The following is an 18,320-nucleotide window of genomic DNA, read 5'->3' on the forward strand; positions in this document are numbered from 1 at the left end:
AAATTGTCTAGCCTTGATTATTTATACTTTGATAGCTTATTGCAGTAGAAAATTGTTGAAACTAGTTTACTCTTAATTAGTTAAATATGTGATCAAGAAATTTAATCAATAATCGAATCAAAACTTGAGAAATTTGTTGTAGATCTGAATAGAAAAAGTCACTGAGCGTGTATTGATTATCTTTAATTGATCGAAATCCCTTTTTACTATCATATATATCACCCGTAAAATCCAAACACCCTATAATTGATTGAACTCAAACACGAAATTATCTTCTTTTTTTATGTAAAACACATAATTATCTATTATTGGTGATTGTTATTCTATTAATGATACAAATTATGACTCTATTCCAAGGGCTTGGGTCCTTATCAATCCTTACAAGTTTATAGGTAAAAAGGCACTATAAAACATCATATAAGTGGTGTCAAATGTTATATGCATTTTACTTTCAAATATGAACAGACTGCATTTTCAAAACAGACCGAACAAGGAGTTGAAATAAATAGTACATTCTAACTTCATTCATCAAAACAGAACCAAATTAGTTCATTCCGTTCTGCACAGACATTAAAACACTATCTATGATACAACAGAGTGCTAAACTAAATCCTTTTGTAACTAAATCCATCCAAAACTAAAGCTGTCATTCCAGCATCTTGTAGCAAAATTTCAACATAATTTAATGCTTATACATGATAAATAAGCTAATAAAATAGGAAAGATACAACATGCTCTCCCTGATTTATGTTGGTTGGATGCAGAACAGGAAGCCTAAAAATTCTGTAGCCTCTCCCAGCAACTAAAATGATAACCTCAGACAATGGTCCAAATCCATGGAGCTCCTCTACCACCTCCCAGGAAAAAAGGGTGAGCAAATAAAAGAGAGCCAATTATAAAACATTATTTGAAGTAAAATTATACACATTTGCAAACAGAATAGATTTCACATGTGGGAGGTAGAACGCGTAGAATTTGCCATAGCAGGAACCAAAACTGTGACACAGGATGCAAACAGCATCGTGGTCATTTCTGGGAGTGTAAATTGCAGTTTGGTTTACCAAGCATCCAAACCAAGTCGCTTGCACATATCTGTTAGCTTCATGAATGTATTTATGAGATGGTGAGATTTTCGAATGTTCTCCCATTCGATGTGGTAGAGCCCACATTTTGATTATCAACTGAATGGTTAGGACTATCATTTTTTGAGTTCTTTCGTAACTGACTAAAGGCCGAGTTGGGAGAGGCAGAGCTGTGCCTTCCCTCAAAGTAAGTTGAATAAGGGAAGTACTCTGCACAACGCACTTTCCACCCTGCAAAATAGAGAACATAATAAAGATAAAGTATCAGAAATTTAAGTACCAAAATTTCCTTATTTGTAATAAACCTTTGAAAAAATTATAAATTTGAGTGCAACTCAGCCCCATCCGCAAATAGTGCCAAAGTTACAACTATATGTTTATCAAACAATTTATTTTATCTTTATCCACTTTTCCCTGAAAAAAATATAGTTGTGTTTACTTCAAAGCAACCAGAACATTTTTAATGTCCCACAAACAGAAAATTTTGGCACAGGAAAAGGACCATCTATGGCAAATATCAAGTAACTAAAAGTCGCAGATATACTTACTCAATGCCGCATCTTGGTCAACAAGTACTGTTCCAAGAAGCTTGTGAACTGCAATACAGTCTTCAAGTTTCCATTCCCCGATTGGTCCAATTGCTCCATTTCTAGACGAAGAATTTAAGGAACGGTTTAATGTCTCCGTTACTCAGATTTAAAAGCAAAAAATGAAACTAAAAGGAAAACAAGGAGCTTAAGCTTGGGAAGCACTTGCTGTGATACAAACATGAACCCTGACAAAGTTAAAAATTTCTGGGATATATGTAAGAGTAAATTACACTCCCCTCCCCTAAAAGAAACTTGAATTATACTCCCCTCCCCTCTTAAGTTAAAATATACACTCCCCTCCCTTGAAAAATAAAACTTATACTCCCCTTCCCCATGAGATGCTTGAATTACAACCTTCTCCCTTAATAATTAAATATGCACTACAATTTAATCTATTTTAACATAAATAAATATTTTTACAATATCTACTAATTTTAAAACACCATTTAAGAAAAGAAATCATTTATTTGTAATTTAAATGTCAACGATGATTAAATTTCAATATTTTGTTATTAATTTTATAACTTAGAATATAAAATTCATTTGTAAATAATCATATTTTATCGACTATAGTAATTTTTCACTCATTTTAATTTTATTGTGTTGTTTATATTTTATAATTTATAATAGGGTTTAAAACTAGATGTTAATGAAATTGTGAATAAAAAGTAGAGAAAAATATGAATTTTGATTATATTAAAATGGACCCACAATACTATTTTTCTTCGGAGTGTGTTTGATTTTATTTTTGATAAATTACTAGAAATAAAAAAAATAAAATAAAAACTTATTAAGGGAGGAAATTGTAGATTTTTAACATAAGAGGGGTGGGGAATGTAATTCAAGCATCTTTCAGGGGTGGGAGTGAAATATTTTCTAATATGTTTTACATAAGAGGGGATGGAGTGTATATTTTAACACAAGAGGGGAGGGGAGGGGAGGGGAGTGTAATTCAAGCTCTTTCAAGGTAGAGTAGTTTAATTTACTCTATATATAATCATACATAGATAGGCCCCAATACACACGCCCCTCCCCTTGAACCTCACTATTTTATTATATGGCGTCATGGAGGATTTTTTTTTAAAATAATTTGTCAGTAGTATCTTATGCATTATTTGATCCAAACCCCGTTTGATTTTATCTCCGTCCACGAAAACAGGAGGATGATTATTTCACCCACTCCCCCCCTTCCCTTTTCTCTTTTCCTTTGGTCAACAAGTGACCTAAGGCAGTTAGACCAAAAATAAATCTTCCAAGACAAGTAACCTAAGGCGATTCCCACAAAACTAGCCTGTAAGTCGAGAACTGTCCAATCCTCAAATATTATCTAGGCCACATCTCTAGTCAATATGTGAGACTTCTCAGAATTATAACTTAGGGTCTAACTGAACACCACAAAACCAGCTTGCAAGGTGAGGATAACGCAAGCCTTATAAAACGGCCAGAATCATATCTTTATTCTTAGTCAATGTGGGATATTCGACACTCTCCATACTATAAATGAGGTTAACTGGTAAGCCGCCCCTCCAGTGGAATGAGATGATGAATTATTTTCTCAAGTCACAGTTAGTCAAACTGTGTCAGATGTATATAGTGCTTTCTCAATCCAATACTTAATTGACATGAGAAGTTTATTGAGTATGTGGCAAGATGTTGTAAAACATTACCTTGGCACAATATTATTTACTGAATCTTCAATCAATTTGACAGCCTCAGACTTTCTATTAGAATCCAAAATGTACAAGATTTCCGCAAAAGCTGCTCTATGCATCAAAGAATCTGCAAACAACAGAGAAACAATATAAACTTTTCGTAAAGAAACTAGAAATGTATGTGATGCTACGTAGCTGATAATGTTTACTAGGATAACCTTTATGATTGTCATGGAAAGCATTGTTTGCTTCGAAAAGAGATTTCTCATGCAGTTGACTGCAAGAAAGGAACAAACATATAAAGTAAAAATTAAATCATAATCCAAAATGAATGAAAGGAAGACATAAGTAAAAAATTGAGGCATAAAGAACCTAATAGTTGAGCGCTCGGCTTCTAAGACACTCCATATCAGTTTCTCGCTTTCAGTTACAGGAGTGCTCATGGAACCCAATTGATGGAAAAATTTAATCTGCAACATATGGACAAACGAATTTGAGCAGAAAGAGATTTTGTACTTGTGTATGTGTGTGATGGAGGAAAGAAGAAATCACAAGAATAAAGAAAACAAATTGTATCCTATGCATGAGAATATAGAAATTGAAAAACAAACCAGGAAAAGCCTGTGCAAATCCAAAATTATTTTTCTCTCAGATTGCCTAATCTACCACATGTGTTTCAAAGAATTACGATATTTAAACAATTTTGAAGTGTAACAAATTAACAAAGATGACTACTATGCAAAGATGGAATAAATCTGAATAATTATAGCTGTTGTGAAAAATATTATCAAAATAACTCTCCCGATCAAATGGAACTAATTTGCTCTTTCAGAAGAGATACCATACCAAGCAACGATGAGAATCAGGGTGGTCAGCATCCAACCTCAGTAACTGCTTTACAGCCTACAACTCCAAAGATACAGAAGAAAACACATTAGATTGCCATCATATTCTAAAATGATAAAGAAGAAAGGGTAAGAAATAAATAATTTAAATAATCAAAATAAGCTGTTTATTAAACAAAAATGATGCCTAATAAAATAAGTTACTGGCCTCTACGTACCTGAAAGGCAAGCAAAATTTTCAGTTTCCTTGTATATAATTCAAAAGAGAGCAAATGTGTTTCCAATGAATCGGGTGAATTCTTCTGCAGCAACTTCAAGTATTTAACAGCTTCGGACAATGGATCTTCAACCTAAGCATGGAAAAACACACAAGAGACAGATCTATATCAGTACTAACAATTAAATGACTACAGTAAAACATATTCTAACATTAAAACTAGTCTTTAATAAACCTGACTTTTATATCCATTATGCAGATTTCAACAAGTTTGATAAATATATCAAGCATTGGTATTTTTTAGTACGTCATTTTAACTTCCAAATTCAACATAATACTTATTGAAAGAAAGAAAAGTACTATTTACAGAGAAACTAAGAATGTCTTGATTCATATTTACATTGTTGAACTTGTAGGATTCAATCCTAACGTTTAGAGGGAGGGAAAATAAAAAACTCAGAAAAATCAAATTAGAATGAGAAAATGCGAATAATATGTTGAATGTTGCTGCAGGAGACAAAGCACGAACTCATTTATGCCAGTAGCCTAATACTAGACTCCAAATCGTCATTAACTAAGGAACAAAGAAGGAAACTAATCCTAAGGGATAATGATAATATAAAGTACCCTAATGTACGGTACAATTTAGATTAGATATTAAGATCTTTTTCATATATTCCAAACTGAATCCAAACCCTCTATAATATCAAACCATCTACAGTTGCAAAATGCCAATATGCAAGGGGACAACCGCAACAGTGGTCACTTATAGATAATTATCTTCTGCAAGAATCCTAGGAGAAATTTTTTAATTTTCTGCATAAAAAAGTAAAACACAACTTTATTGGAATACCAATGGTCATTAAAGACATCAAAATTTACCTGTAATAACTTCTCCCCAAGTGGATCAGGATCAACAGGCTTTACAGGTCGTTTCCCAGACTTCGATGCCACACTAGAATTTAACTCTTCGTTCTTTTCTTCTGCCTCCTGAAAACGAAATAGAACAAAAGGATGAGCAACGTTAAAGGATTTACAGCATTAAGTTACTTGAAGCTGTGGGCATGACAACAATACTTTCTTAGCTCTTGCTTCTGCCTTTCTTTGCTTTTGTCGCAATTTCTTTTTCTGAGAAGGAAGCAAATTTGACATGTGCTCATCTTCCTCTGTTGTAGACTTCGGGGGAAAATCATGCAACTTAATATAACACCTGCAGCTCAAAACAACACAATCATCATATCATAAATACAGAATCAGAAATAAATTGTCTTAACTATTAAATTATTATGTATATTCAGAATAGTCATAGCAATCCTTAAGGAGTGTTGTTTAGGTCATAAACTATAAACCCACGCCAAACTTGAAGCATTTGTGAGAGACACTAAACCTCACAAGAACTGTGAAGCACAGAAAGTTAGAAACATCGCAAAAGAAATATCTACTAACAATCACAAATTCACTTTCCATGTGCACATTGCTTCTCGTGTGTTTGTGACAGGATCTCAATTCTCATGCATGTACAGAAGCCATTTAACCAAGGCATTGCCAACAGTAACACTACCAAACATAACAACCCATGTATTAAAACAGCGTACGAACAAAAGACATGGACATGATATTCACCTTATAGCTCCTGCTGCTGCTTTATGAAAATAGGCATGTGAGTGCAATTGGTCTTGAAATTTAAGCATGTCAACATAAGAACGCAAAGTCATTTTCCTTAAGCAGTATGAATGAAAATCAAATTGGTCCTCAGTAATATCAGCATAATGCTTCTCCACTCCTAAAAATTTCTTGAGAGCCCGCCCAAGATTGCCCTGGCGGAAAAAGCTTTCACCTGAGGCCAGCTCATACCTTGCAAGTACAGATATTACAACATGCATTAAGAAATTAAGCCACAAACTGAATATGAAGAATATTAAAACATCGTTGTATACTAACCACATGCATTGCATATCATGAAGGTTGTTATGTTGATCCCCCTCTTTTGTGAACAATACAGCAATTTTTTCTGCCAAATCCACCTTGATAGCAAAGGAATATATAAATACATCAATCAGAAAAGTGAAACAAGACAATCATTCAAATGAATATACCTATTAGCTCATATATAAATATAATGCAATTAAAAACAAAAACCTGATCAGCCTGCAGCATGCGCTTAACACATTCACTATTAACATAACGGTCAGCAAGATCCATAAGCCTTGCTTCATCTGCAAATGCAGCAGCAGCATTCAAATCACCCGCATGCTTCAGTAACCGACTCTGTTATACAAAGACAATCAAAATTCTTTCAATGTTGTTATTAACTGTTGACAAAAGCACCAGGAATTCCAATCTCAGCTTCAATTCATTTTAGCCATTTATACTCTTCACACACAAGGCACACAAGTGACTTGATCATCTGATTTGCTTTGAGTTTCAACAATATTGTGCTTGCACTCAAGCATAGCAAAGCTTCATTTTAAGATTGAAGTGCTTCCTTATGTCATTCATATTTAAAAGTTACTGGAGTCTGTCGATCGGGCCACCCACCATTTATATACACGCACCAAGCTCAATAGTGCTGGGCATGAGGGGGTGTATTGGGAAAACCCCAAGTCCCACATTGGATAGATAGGACTCTTGATGAGAGTTTATAAAGAGGAGGCACTCCTCACTTTAAAAGCCGGTTTTGTAAGGATGAGTTAGGCCCAATTTCAACAAAAGTTAATATTCAAAAACTAAGCTTTACTGAGCAGAATTATCTTGTGTTTTTCTATTAACATAAAATTGATAAATTATATGGCATTTAAGCATTCTGAAATGAGTTAAGCAACATGCTAGAAAGTAGAAACTGCAAGGCAACAATGCAAAATTAATCAAAAAAAGGCTTTTGAGTGCAAAAAAAAAAAAAAAGCTTTTGAGTGCAAAGACATCACACAGAAACACAACAATAACTTATGTGACAATGCTGACCAAATGTCTTAAACTCACGCTGAGCAGTGGTTTACATTCTGCACAAATTATGTGTCACACAAATTCTAAAAGTTAATCAGTCAAACGATAGTTAAGAGTCATTTAATCTGTAACGGTATTCGCTTAACTACAATAGTATGAAGCTTTATAATATAACAGAAGAACGACAAAAAAATTAACTAATCCAATAACAAGCAGAATGGTGCTCATAACTCTGAACAGACCTTGAAAGAATATAGATCAATAACAGCAGGTGTGTGTTCTATAGCCTCGTCGATTTTAGAAAGAGAAGTCTCATATTGGCCACGTCTGTCATAATGCTGCACCAATACAAATTTATTAGTGAAAGGAAACTTGAAATGAATCTAAATATCAAACTATAGCCACGAACCTGAGCCAAGAAAAACAAAGTCCACAAAAGAGTAGAAGGGGATTCTTTCTCCGTACTGTATAAAAGAAAGACAATGGTTATTTATATAATACAAAAGTACCAACTAGAACGTTCATTGACATTCATTTGACATGGGATACAATTACGATCATTGTTTCTCTTGGGTGCTCTGCTCAAGGTTGTTCCTTGCAGGTTTCTTCCCTTTATTCAAGAGTTAACCAAGAGAGATCCAAGATGGTCTTTGCATCATATGAACATTTTATTTATTTCACGTGTTACCAAAAAAAAAAACCTAAAAAGTATTTTACCTCCCAGGATATTGGCTTGACGTCTTAATTGACTGTTCTAACTCAAGTATAAGTTGTTCCAAAATGTCTGCCTAGACAAAGTTGAAATAAAATAAAGAAAATTAACTTAGAAACCGCAGAATCAGTAGTTTGTTCCATCATATCATAATACATACATACATAATGGCCGAAAAAGTCAATCATGAAATCCGAAACAATTTAAATAGTAGAAATGCAAGTGATAAAACTGACCTTCCCAGAATGATTGTACAAAGAAGAAAGATCCGAAAACAGAGATGGAACTCCCTAGAAACAACACAGAAATTCTAATTAATTTTGAAACAACTAAAAAAGGCACATAAAATATGAAAAGGAACTTTGTATACCTTAGTTAAGAGAGGCCTAATATAATTTTCTGCTGCTTCTCGAAATTTGTCACCTTGTAAAAAATCCAGGGGTATTCTCTGGCAAACAAAAAGATCCACTAAAGAATGAATTTCGTCCAAAACAATTGTGAACTTCAATAGTACAACTTAACTTAGGAAATACATCAGTAGAACACCAAACATTTGCCCGTTCTATATAAGATTCTAGAAGATGCACAGTGCACACACATTGATCTATGAAGATGTTAGCAAAAATAGGATTACTTCTTTAGGAGCTACGTATAGAGTATACTATTTTTTTTTTTTTTTGACAAAAGCAAAATTAACTATTATCATTAATCAACCAATGTTCAATACAAGAAGGATAAGAATCAAAAATACGGTGACTAGCCCAAGAACAAGCCGCCCTAGCTAAACTATGAGCAACCATGTTCGCTTGTCTCCTAACAAACTTCACCTCGAAGTTGGAATGTAAAGATAACTGATAAATAATACTAGAAACAATAGCATAGAATTCCGAATCACCATGGTCCGGAGACGATAGAGCTTGCACTAGAGTAGATGAGTCAGACTCGAACACAACCCGATCCCATCTGTTCGCATCAGTAAAGTGAAGGGCCTCGAGTAAGGCTACTGCCTCCCCCTCCAAAACTGTCATATTTGCCCGCTGCCATTTTGTTTGAGCCCGAATAAATTGCCCGTTGGAGTCTCTAACATAACACGCAAAAGATGTAATATGGTTACGGTCATGGAACGCAGCATCCACATTGCACTTCAACCACGTCTCGCTAGGTTTCTCCCACATGTGAATTTATTATATATTTTTCAAATATTTTATTTACAGACCTCTCTCTTTCTCTGATCCTCCTGCTCTCTCAGCTTCTGTCCCCCTTTTCCCTCCAACCCACAGCCACATCTTCGAGGAAGTCCCTCTCCAAGCCACACGTACTGTCACCCTCTTGGATCCTGCCAGCGTCCCTACGCCGCCACATCTTCTCTTGAGTATTCTTCCAGTGTTTTGCAAGTAGTATATATCATATAATCGGCCATCTTTAGTTAGGTCGGAGGGGGTGGTCATGTGGAAATGTAATTTTTTGAGGATTTAAATACTGTCATAAAATACCTTGTTTGGATATTTGGTACGAGAGTTTTGAAAATTCTGAAAGTTTTAATTACTAAAATTGAAGTATCCAAAATACCAGTGTTGTTAAATGGCTGCAGTGGGTTGGCAGATTTTTTTGACAACTAACATAGCCGACTTGTGATGGGATATGCCATGGCAGCACCATAGGCTGCAATGTAGTGTTTAACACTGCAAAACACCGACACAATAGTCTTGTGAAATCCTCCTCTAATTCTCGGTTGAGTTGCATATCCCTACTCTCTTGTTCAGATAAATTGCATTTCTCTCCTAAGATTTCATACCTCCCCAGTCTCTCAAATTTTCCTCACCCTCCCCACAAAATGGCACTTCTCTTCCAATATATATCTCTCACTTTCACCTCAAACATTATCTCCTTAACAAAAGGTGATATGGCGCAGTCTGAGTAGGAATTATGGCTAAACATGCAGGAACGAAATGTAAATCGACCTGCAGACTTAGGGCATGTGTTTGGTAGCTGTTTCCTAGCACCGAAGCTGGATTTTAACCATTCAAACGTGGTTTGAGTGGCCATCAAACAACTGCCTAAACATAAGTCTATACATTCTATAACGGACGTTCACGTTGAGATTCATGTGTGATGAGGACCAGGACAAATTTGAACTCACAATAGTTAGCAACTTCTAGTTATTCAATAGCATACGTGAAAATCCAAACAAATGATTCTGCAGATGAAAGTAATTAAACTTTTGTAATTCAATATCCCTGTATTTTAAATTTCCTAAGTTGTTGGAATTCTCCATCCAAACCGAAAGACATTATGACCACACTCTTTAGGCTTATTTATGGATATTCAATTCAAGTTTTGGCGACATTTAACATAAAGCATGAAACAATGAACTATCAGCAACACATTGATACTTATATATATTAGAAAACCATTTCCACAGAAAAAGTAAGTACTTAAAATGTCTTACATGGATAATACAGCAAAATATTACAGATGATTGTTAAACTTTTAAGGAAAGATATTAAACAAAAAAGTATAAATGACTAGCAATAACAAATTAACAACAATGAATGTGTTACCTTTACTGCAGAAGACCACTTATATTGCTGCCCAAGTGTTTCATACAACGAAACTAACTGATCTATTTGATCAGCAGAGTACTTCCCATCTTCTAAATACAATCCAACACACTTTTGGAGACCTTCATAGTAACTGATTGGTAACATGAAACAAGAACTAATGTTTAGCTTCTACATGTATAGTAAATAAAAATAAGCACATCATTGACAATTCAAATACAAACTAAATAATTTATCAAATCAATGAGAGCCAAAAAAAGGCAACTGTAGCAAAATTATCCCTTCACTAATTTAACAAAGGCAGCTGCTAAAATATAAATAAACTAACTTCTCTGAAGAAGTAGACAAGATGAGATCTCTGACTCCTAATCTATCTTTAAGACCCACCCTCGTACTTGTAAAACATCGGGTAAACAAGGAATACACACATCATAGATACTAAATGAGGTTCTCAGTTCGAAATGTAAGACGTATAAACAAAATATTCAGTCACCTTTTTCAAATATTAAACTGTCTAAATTGGTCAGCCTTGACCTCTAGAAAACTTAAAAATTGTAGTCATAGTCATATTGGACACTAAAGTATAGACAATTCAAACACCATTCAAGCGTAAAAAAAACAATCAAGAAAATCAGGGGGGGAATACAAAGGAAAAACATCTAAAAAGACTAATCAATTGAGACAATATGACCTAAAATGTAAGTGGTATTTATTACCTATAATTATCAGGGTTCATGGAAAGTAATGTCCTGTATAACGTTTCTGCTTCTTCTAAATGACCAAGCTTCACTACAAGTGAAACCTCTTGTTCTTTAAAAGCAAGTTTATCAACCTAAAAAGACATAATCACAAACAACTTATTATATAATGGATAATATGTAAAATTATCAAATTGCCCAAGTGAATAGCATACATACAATTTTTGTTTCTTTTTGGCGCAACTCTCCAAGAGCTCTCTCAAGAAATCCACATTCCTCTAACAAAGAGATCTGTGCAATAATATTTGGCACAAAAAAAAAGTTATAAATAAAAATATATAAAATAATATCAGCATTCAAACCGTGCAAAATTTCATACTCAAATATCTACAAGTAGAACTGAAAGCAAAAACAAGATTCACATTCAACAAATGCAATTTAACTTTAGTCATATGTTTTATCGTTATCTTTTATTTAAGAATCAGCATCTCGAATACAAGGTTAGACTGCCTACATGGGTGCGAACCTTCTCCAGACCCCACCATGATGGGAGCTGTAAAGCACTACAGTGCCCTTTCCATTTTTATAATCAATTTTATTTTACCAATAATCGACCTCATCAGTCAGATCACTAATTCAGCCGTGTGGTAAACAATCAACCTAAAACCATCCATATCACTTGGTTCGATAGAAATATGGTTGTTGACGTTGTGGGGTTTAGACAAAAGGAGAAGAATAAGAATAAATATAATTATAGTGTTATATGTTTAATACTAATTTGATACAAAAAACTAAACACTAATCCTTATAGATAGGGGATACAAGACTCCTAATCCTAAATACCTAAGAAATATAGAAACTAATCCTAAAAGATAATCTAAGATACTCTAAGATTACAAATTGATCTTATGAGATAAACTAAGATAATTTGAAGATATTATAACATATTTTCTAATATCCAACAATGGTCAACATTTCTAAATAGATCAGCAAGAGAACTGGGTCACCAAATTTCGAGTCCAGATTTTACATTATCAGACACCAAATATGTGAATAAGCATTGAGCATTCAATTCAGTAAGAAACAGATGCAACATTCTGTCAAAGTATAACCTTATATAAAATCATTTCCCCATGCTCCAACCGTTCACTATCTGGAGGATGATCATTTTCTAAAGTCCCTTCATATGCTTCCAAAATTTCCACAGCCTTGGATGCACTGTTACACATTCAAAAGATCTTTATTACATTTCAATAACTAATTGTAAATTGTAATAAAAATAAAAACTAGACTAACGAAATGCCCACATAAACTTCGGTAAATAAAAGAAATCAAGGAGTCTGCACAGGCAAATATATACCATTTCGCTATTTGGTTCCAATAAAATTACTCTCTTAAAAGCACCTCAAATTATTCTCTGATCACTATGTTCTAATACCAGATTAAAAAAACAAAATGCACAAATAACACAGTAAATAGAGACTAAGGAGAATACCATAATTATCATTTGTGAAAATGAAAGCTTTATATTTGTGTATTAACTTATAGCCAAGTTGAGAGCTAAATGCCGTATCTACATTAAGATATAAACATAAAAAATAGCATCTATCAACTAGCTAATAGATCACATAGCACTTCTCCTATTCTTTCAAGATCAGGATGATCTTGATATGTAGGTTCAATTCACTCCTCTCCCTCCTTTTACCACCTACCTAACTCTGATCCTTAGGACCTCCTATGTTAACTTAAAATAAGGATACTCTAGCAAATTACTACACAACTGTCACTTTAATTTTCATTAAAAGGAAAAAAAGGATGGGAAAAATAAGTACAACAGAGGCAAACTTTATATATATATATTGAGTCAAGGACACCAAAAATTCAGAAAAGAAAAAAAAACATAGGGGGAAGAATATTCCAGGACCACCATGCTACAACAAATTTGTATAGAGGCGGTTTAAGCTGTCAACAATTGGGGGGAAAAATCAACATAAATACATATCATACTTAGAGTTTAAATGATGGGCAACAGAAAAACCAATCCAGTTCATGCGATGGTTTGGCTTAAGAGTCAAAAGTTGTTGTCTAGTCTCAACAAAGCCAGATAAATCTCTCATTTGAGCCTGTCAGTCAAGAGTAGAAAGAACTATCACATAAGTAAGACCAAATTACATTATAAAAAAGAATCACTGATTTATACTCGTGCATATTTATTTCATAAGTGATGGATATATAGTACAAAAGAACAAACAACAGAGCGTTTATTTGCTCCACAGTTAATAGTGAGCTGTATGAAAATTAGCAACACAAATCTTATTATAATGTAGGATATTCCTATGAAAAGCTCTCAAATTTTTGCATTATTGAAGAGTTGGACATTTGCTGTAGCCTGCTTGGGATAATTGACAGCACTCACCCCTTTTGAAGACTACAAGGACATCAAACTCTTCTATATTGGTACAAAGGAAGGAAGTATAAATTGACACATGACAGGTTCTAGATCCAATAAGCTTTAACATTAATTAATGTTTTGTGTGCAAGAATATACATGTGTTTGCAACTCAATTTGCTAACAAGAGTAAATTAAATTCCATAGGCCTAATGTACGCTTTACTTGTAATGTTTGAGATGTCTTCCACCTATCTCCTTCCTTGAATATATGATTATAGCTGATTAAACTTAAATGTGAAAATTAGTAAAAACAAACAAGCTGCATTAACATGATTCAAGTCTTCGAATTAAAAGATTTAAGTTTTCTATTTCTGCAATTTGAATTTATAGGCTGAGAAATGGTTTCTCATGCCTCTAATTTAATCTAAAATCAGTTTTCTCAAGATGCGTGGTTGGGCCTAATAAAACCCTAAATACTTAAAACAAAAGCCCTAGCCTTAGAAGTTGGAAATCATTTTAACATTGATCTCGAGCTCACTTCAAAATGTCATAGCGAATTTTGTAAGTATCAAAAAACCACCAATAGTTTGGAATTGCCACAAAGAGCCCAATTTTGAATCAGCTCTCTTCCACTGCCCCCTGAGCATGGTTTAGCAGATTTAGTATGGTCCTTTAAAAACTGCATGAGTTTTACATTCTTTCCTAATCAGTGTATTTATTATTGTTGTTTATGAAGATGGCATTGTTTTCAACGTGAGAAGATTGTGAAAGCATTGAACACCTTAGCAACTCTTGTTCCAAAAATTTCAAGCCAAAGACTTAAGGTGACTGCATTACTTTCCTGGGATAGAGGCAACTCAATAAATATCAGGTATAGTCTTATCTTACAAGAAATATGCTTTAAATATGTTGCAATGATTGGGATGAGATTGAAAGTTGACCAATACTCCTATCGATCCAAATGTAATTCTCATGCCAATCTATGTTTCTAGGATTGTGTTAGACCCAACCAGAATTCCAAGATGTCTTATTAGTGCAATCAAGCAACCTTGCACATTTCGTGTAATCCAGTCTTTCATTAGCAAATTAAAACATAGAGATTGATTGCCAGTTTATTAGCAAGAATGTTCACTCTATAAAAATCATTACAATTATGTGAATTCTACTATTTGCTAGTAGATATTTTTACTCACTCGATCTGAGGTCCTACTATTGACAACCTAGCCCGAATTTATCTCCCTCCTTATATATGATGTATAACTATAAACTATGGTTGATTATATTTAAATATAAAAAATAGGCATTGGCTTTTTTACAAGTAATAACTAATAACTACATCTAGATTATTCAATGCCTCAAAATGCCTCAAATTAAGAGATGACACTCTTGTATTTGTGTATTTTAAATTGAGAGGTTGATGGTTGTCTCTCAAGCATCAAGTTTACAATATTCTTGTCATTAAATTATTTCAGTAGAGCTCACTCTTCAATATAAAAGGTTTATGAAACTAAGTCACTCACCTATAACTATCTTTGTGCAACTTCAGTTCTAGCAGATAATCAAGATTCAAATGACCACATGAGAACCACGTGTGAACTGTGATCTCTAAACATCAAACCTTGAAAACTTCATTATTATTTTACATTTTCTCATTCGTCTATGGGTAGCTCACATGCTTTTGAATAAGCATGACATATGTCAATAGAAACTGCTACCTCTAACCTATCTCTTAGTCACTTTTTGTTCAGTAATACGTTTTGTATGACTTGCGACCAAAACCTAATCTACTTAAGAAATAATCCAAAGACAAAATGAAGATGTATCCACAAATAAAACAAACTCTTGGCAGTATGATTTCTGACTCAAGTACATGCCAAGTGCCAACATAAATGACCGATGTTAAGTTAAATCCATTGCACTATGTGTGTTTTGTTCAAATACTTTCTGAGTTCATATCCACCATAAAAAAAACAAGTAAAGATGGAATGCGTTTAGGATGGTACCTGTAAGAGTGATAAGTCACGCAGAATTTCAATATTTTCAGGATCTATTCTCAGTGCATTTCGGTAGCACTTGATTGCCTCCCTGTATTCTCTGTCTGACCGATAAAGGAGACCAAAAACATGCCAGCAAACATGACTTTTAAGGTCATTCTGTACCAGAACAATATTAAAACTGGATCACTTGACAAACAATGATTGAAAGATTCATAAAAGGGCAACCCGGTGCACTCAAGCTCCCGCATACGCAGGGTCCGGGAAGGGGTCCCACCATTTGGTGTATTGTACGCAGCCTTACCCTGTTTTTACACAAGAGGCTGTTTCCAGGACTTGAACCCGTGACCTTACAGTCACATGACAACAACTTTACCAGTTGCGCCAAGGTTAAATCAAGTAAAATAAAAGACAACACACGGACCTTCAATCCTTGACGAACAAGTTCATATGCTTCAGGCTTACGATCCATGCAATTTAATGTTAAACCCTTCATTGATAAAGTTTCTACACAAACAGACAAATAAATAAATAAATATTAAAATACATATACATGACCAAAAAAGTCAAATATGCTACACCTGAAAGCAGAGAGATAGAATAGGGGAGGTTGCATGTAAAAAGGATGGCATTTCTTGCATGATTCAAACAATTTGGGAAGGAAGCATTAAACATTTTCTATTCCCAGTTCGTATTTTCATTGTTTCTAGTTTTCGATGTTTTGTATAGGAAGCAATGAAAGCCTTCTTTTTTTGTTTTCTCATACTGTTTCATATGCAAAACTTCAAAAATAGGAAATAATTAATTTATAAGAAACAATGAAAAACTCTGTTTTGTTTTTACTGATTCTAATAGTATAAGACAAGACAAGACAAGACAAGGAGTTATTTCAACAAAGTTCAAACAAAGTGTCATTTATGTAAAGAACAAGAACAAAAGTTTAAACAAAGAGACAATTTCGTAATTAAAAGTGAAAACATGAAAAGAAAATAGAAAAAAGATTGCAAACTTAACAGACCTTAATGTCTATTGACCCTATAGAAAAGCATATAAAGGAATTGCCAAAAAAATGTATACCTCCATGATCTGGAAATTTTTTCAAAATAGCATCAGCCGCCTTGAGGCCCTTTTTATATTGCTTTGTTTCATATGATTTCTGCGGCAATAAGAACAAGGACAAATGACATCATCATACATTAACCCATCACCCCAAAAATCAAATATCATTTCACAAACATAAATATCCTAAAGATAAGTTAATCAAATTTGAATTGCATAAGCTTTAAGCAAGAAATAGACATTTTAACATACATAAAACTAAATTTCAAAACCACTGCGATAAACAGCTAGTCCCTTAAGGAGACAAAAATGCCAAACCATTTTCATCTTTTCAGTTTTAAGCCCGTATAAAGTCAGTAACAGTTCCCAAAATTTATTTTGACTACTCACAGCAGCTAGTAGTCCACACACACACATTGGTAAAAACAAAACAAACATCCAGTCATTCTGAAACAGCGTTATCAAATGGTTGGCCACACCGATTGCATTCGCAGAATATTTACCAACACAACTTTAACCGAGTCTTATCCCACTAAGTGGGGTCGGATATAGTTTCAGTGAGTTGGGCACCGAGGCTCACCACAGTCAGGGCAGCAGCAAGCTTGTTCTCAGTAACACCATACCCTTGCAACGTATGAGTCAACTCCTTACAAACTGAGTCAACCTTCATAGTAGATTTTTTTTCGGACGTCTATACTAAAATTCTAAAGTGCCAAATTATTTCTCATACCAATAACTCAAATGATAAAGCATCAAATAAACTCAATTTATAACAGATTCTAATATTAGTTCAAACTTCCAATAACATAAATTCTAAAGCACCCAATTTCCCCCCATTCCAAACCACTCAAAACCTAAAACTCCATCCAATAACTTAATTTACAACTAAATTATGAATAATGAATTCCGGAATAGTTAAAACAAGTAAATTGAAGCTAGAATCCTAAACTAAAGTGTAATTAAGATTAAGATTAAGATTTGGTTAGATTGTTAGTTAGCAAGAATAGCGTGAGAATCTAGGGTTTAAAGAAGTGGAATTGAGAGTGAATAGAGTTGGATCGAGTAAGAATAAGCAGAGAGAGAAAGGATACTTACAACAATAAGCTTGAAGAGATTGGCCTCTTTAGGAGGCAGTGAAGCACCCATTGTTGTTGCTGATGTTGTAGAGAGAAAGAGAAGAAGAAGGGTTTATGGAACCCTACTACAGAGAAGCGAAAGAGATGCAATGCGTGCGCGGCGTAGCTGCTTCAGGTAAGCTTCTTACTTCAAACCTCGAAATTACTAAATACAGTATACTCTACTCAAAAATTACTAAAATTATATTATAAACAACTTAATCACCAAAAATAAGATATTTCTTTAAAACAAATTAGTGTATGTTTGGTTTAGTTTTTACCATAATTGATTTTGAGTGAATTGATTCTAGATAAAAGTGAGTTGAATGAAAAGTTATTTATGTTTTGATGTATTTATGTAAAAGTGAATTTATCAATGAATTTAAGGCTAAAATCAATTGTAGAAGTCAAACATCATAAAATTAATTCTACAACATCAAGAATCACTTTTGGTCCTATTG

General features: G+C 33.8%; 1 protein-coding gene across 1 annotated transcript; it reads right to left on the reverse strand.

The window, feature by feature from the left end:
• Window positions 1-496: 496 nt before the first annotated feature.
• Window positions 497-18,026, reverse strand: LOC146926104 (N-terminal acetyltransferase A complex auxiliary subunit NAA15-like). The gene is made up of 26 exons (XM_085758496.1): window positions 17,840-18,026; window positions 16,763-16,841; window positions 16,110-16,192; window positions 15,695-15,844; window positions 13,308-13,423; window positions 12,413-12,518; window positions 11,520-11,591; window positions 11,319-11,434; window positions 10,603-10,735; window positions 8,412-8,489; window positions 8,278-8,331; window positions 8,047-8,117; window positions 7,739-7,793; window positions 7,572-7,667; window positions 6,526-6,654; window positions 6,328-6,410; window positions 6,010-6,240; window positions 5,464-5,596; window positions 5,269-5,376; window positions 4,388-4,519; window positions 4,171-4,227; window positions 3,697-3,794; window positions 3,543-3,601; window positions 3,340-3,451; window positions 1,631-1,731; window positions 497-1,313 (listed from the first exon to the last, which is right to left on the reverse strand). The coding sequence occupies exons 1-26, from the start codon at window positions 17,888-17,890 to the stop codon at window positions 1,114-1,116; spliced, it is 2,703 nt and encodes a 900-aa protein (XP_085614622.1). The 5' UTR covers window positions 17,891-18,026; the 3' UTR covers window positions 497-1,113.
• Between the last annotated feature and the right edge of the window lie 294 nt (window positions 18,027-18,320).

This window comes from Medicago sativa, chromosome 4 (assembly GCF_051527215.1).
Source record: "Medicago sativa cultivar Bolivia chromosome 4, Bolivia_mono, whole genome shotgun sequence".
NCBI lineage: Eukaryota > Viridiplantae > Streptophyta > Magnoliopsida > Fabales > Fabaceae > Medicago > Medicago sativa.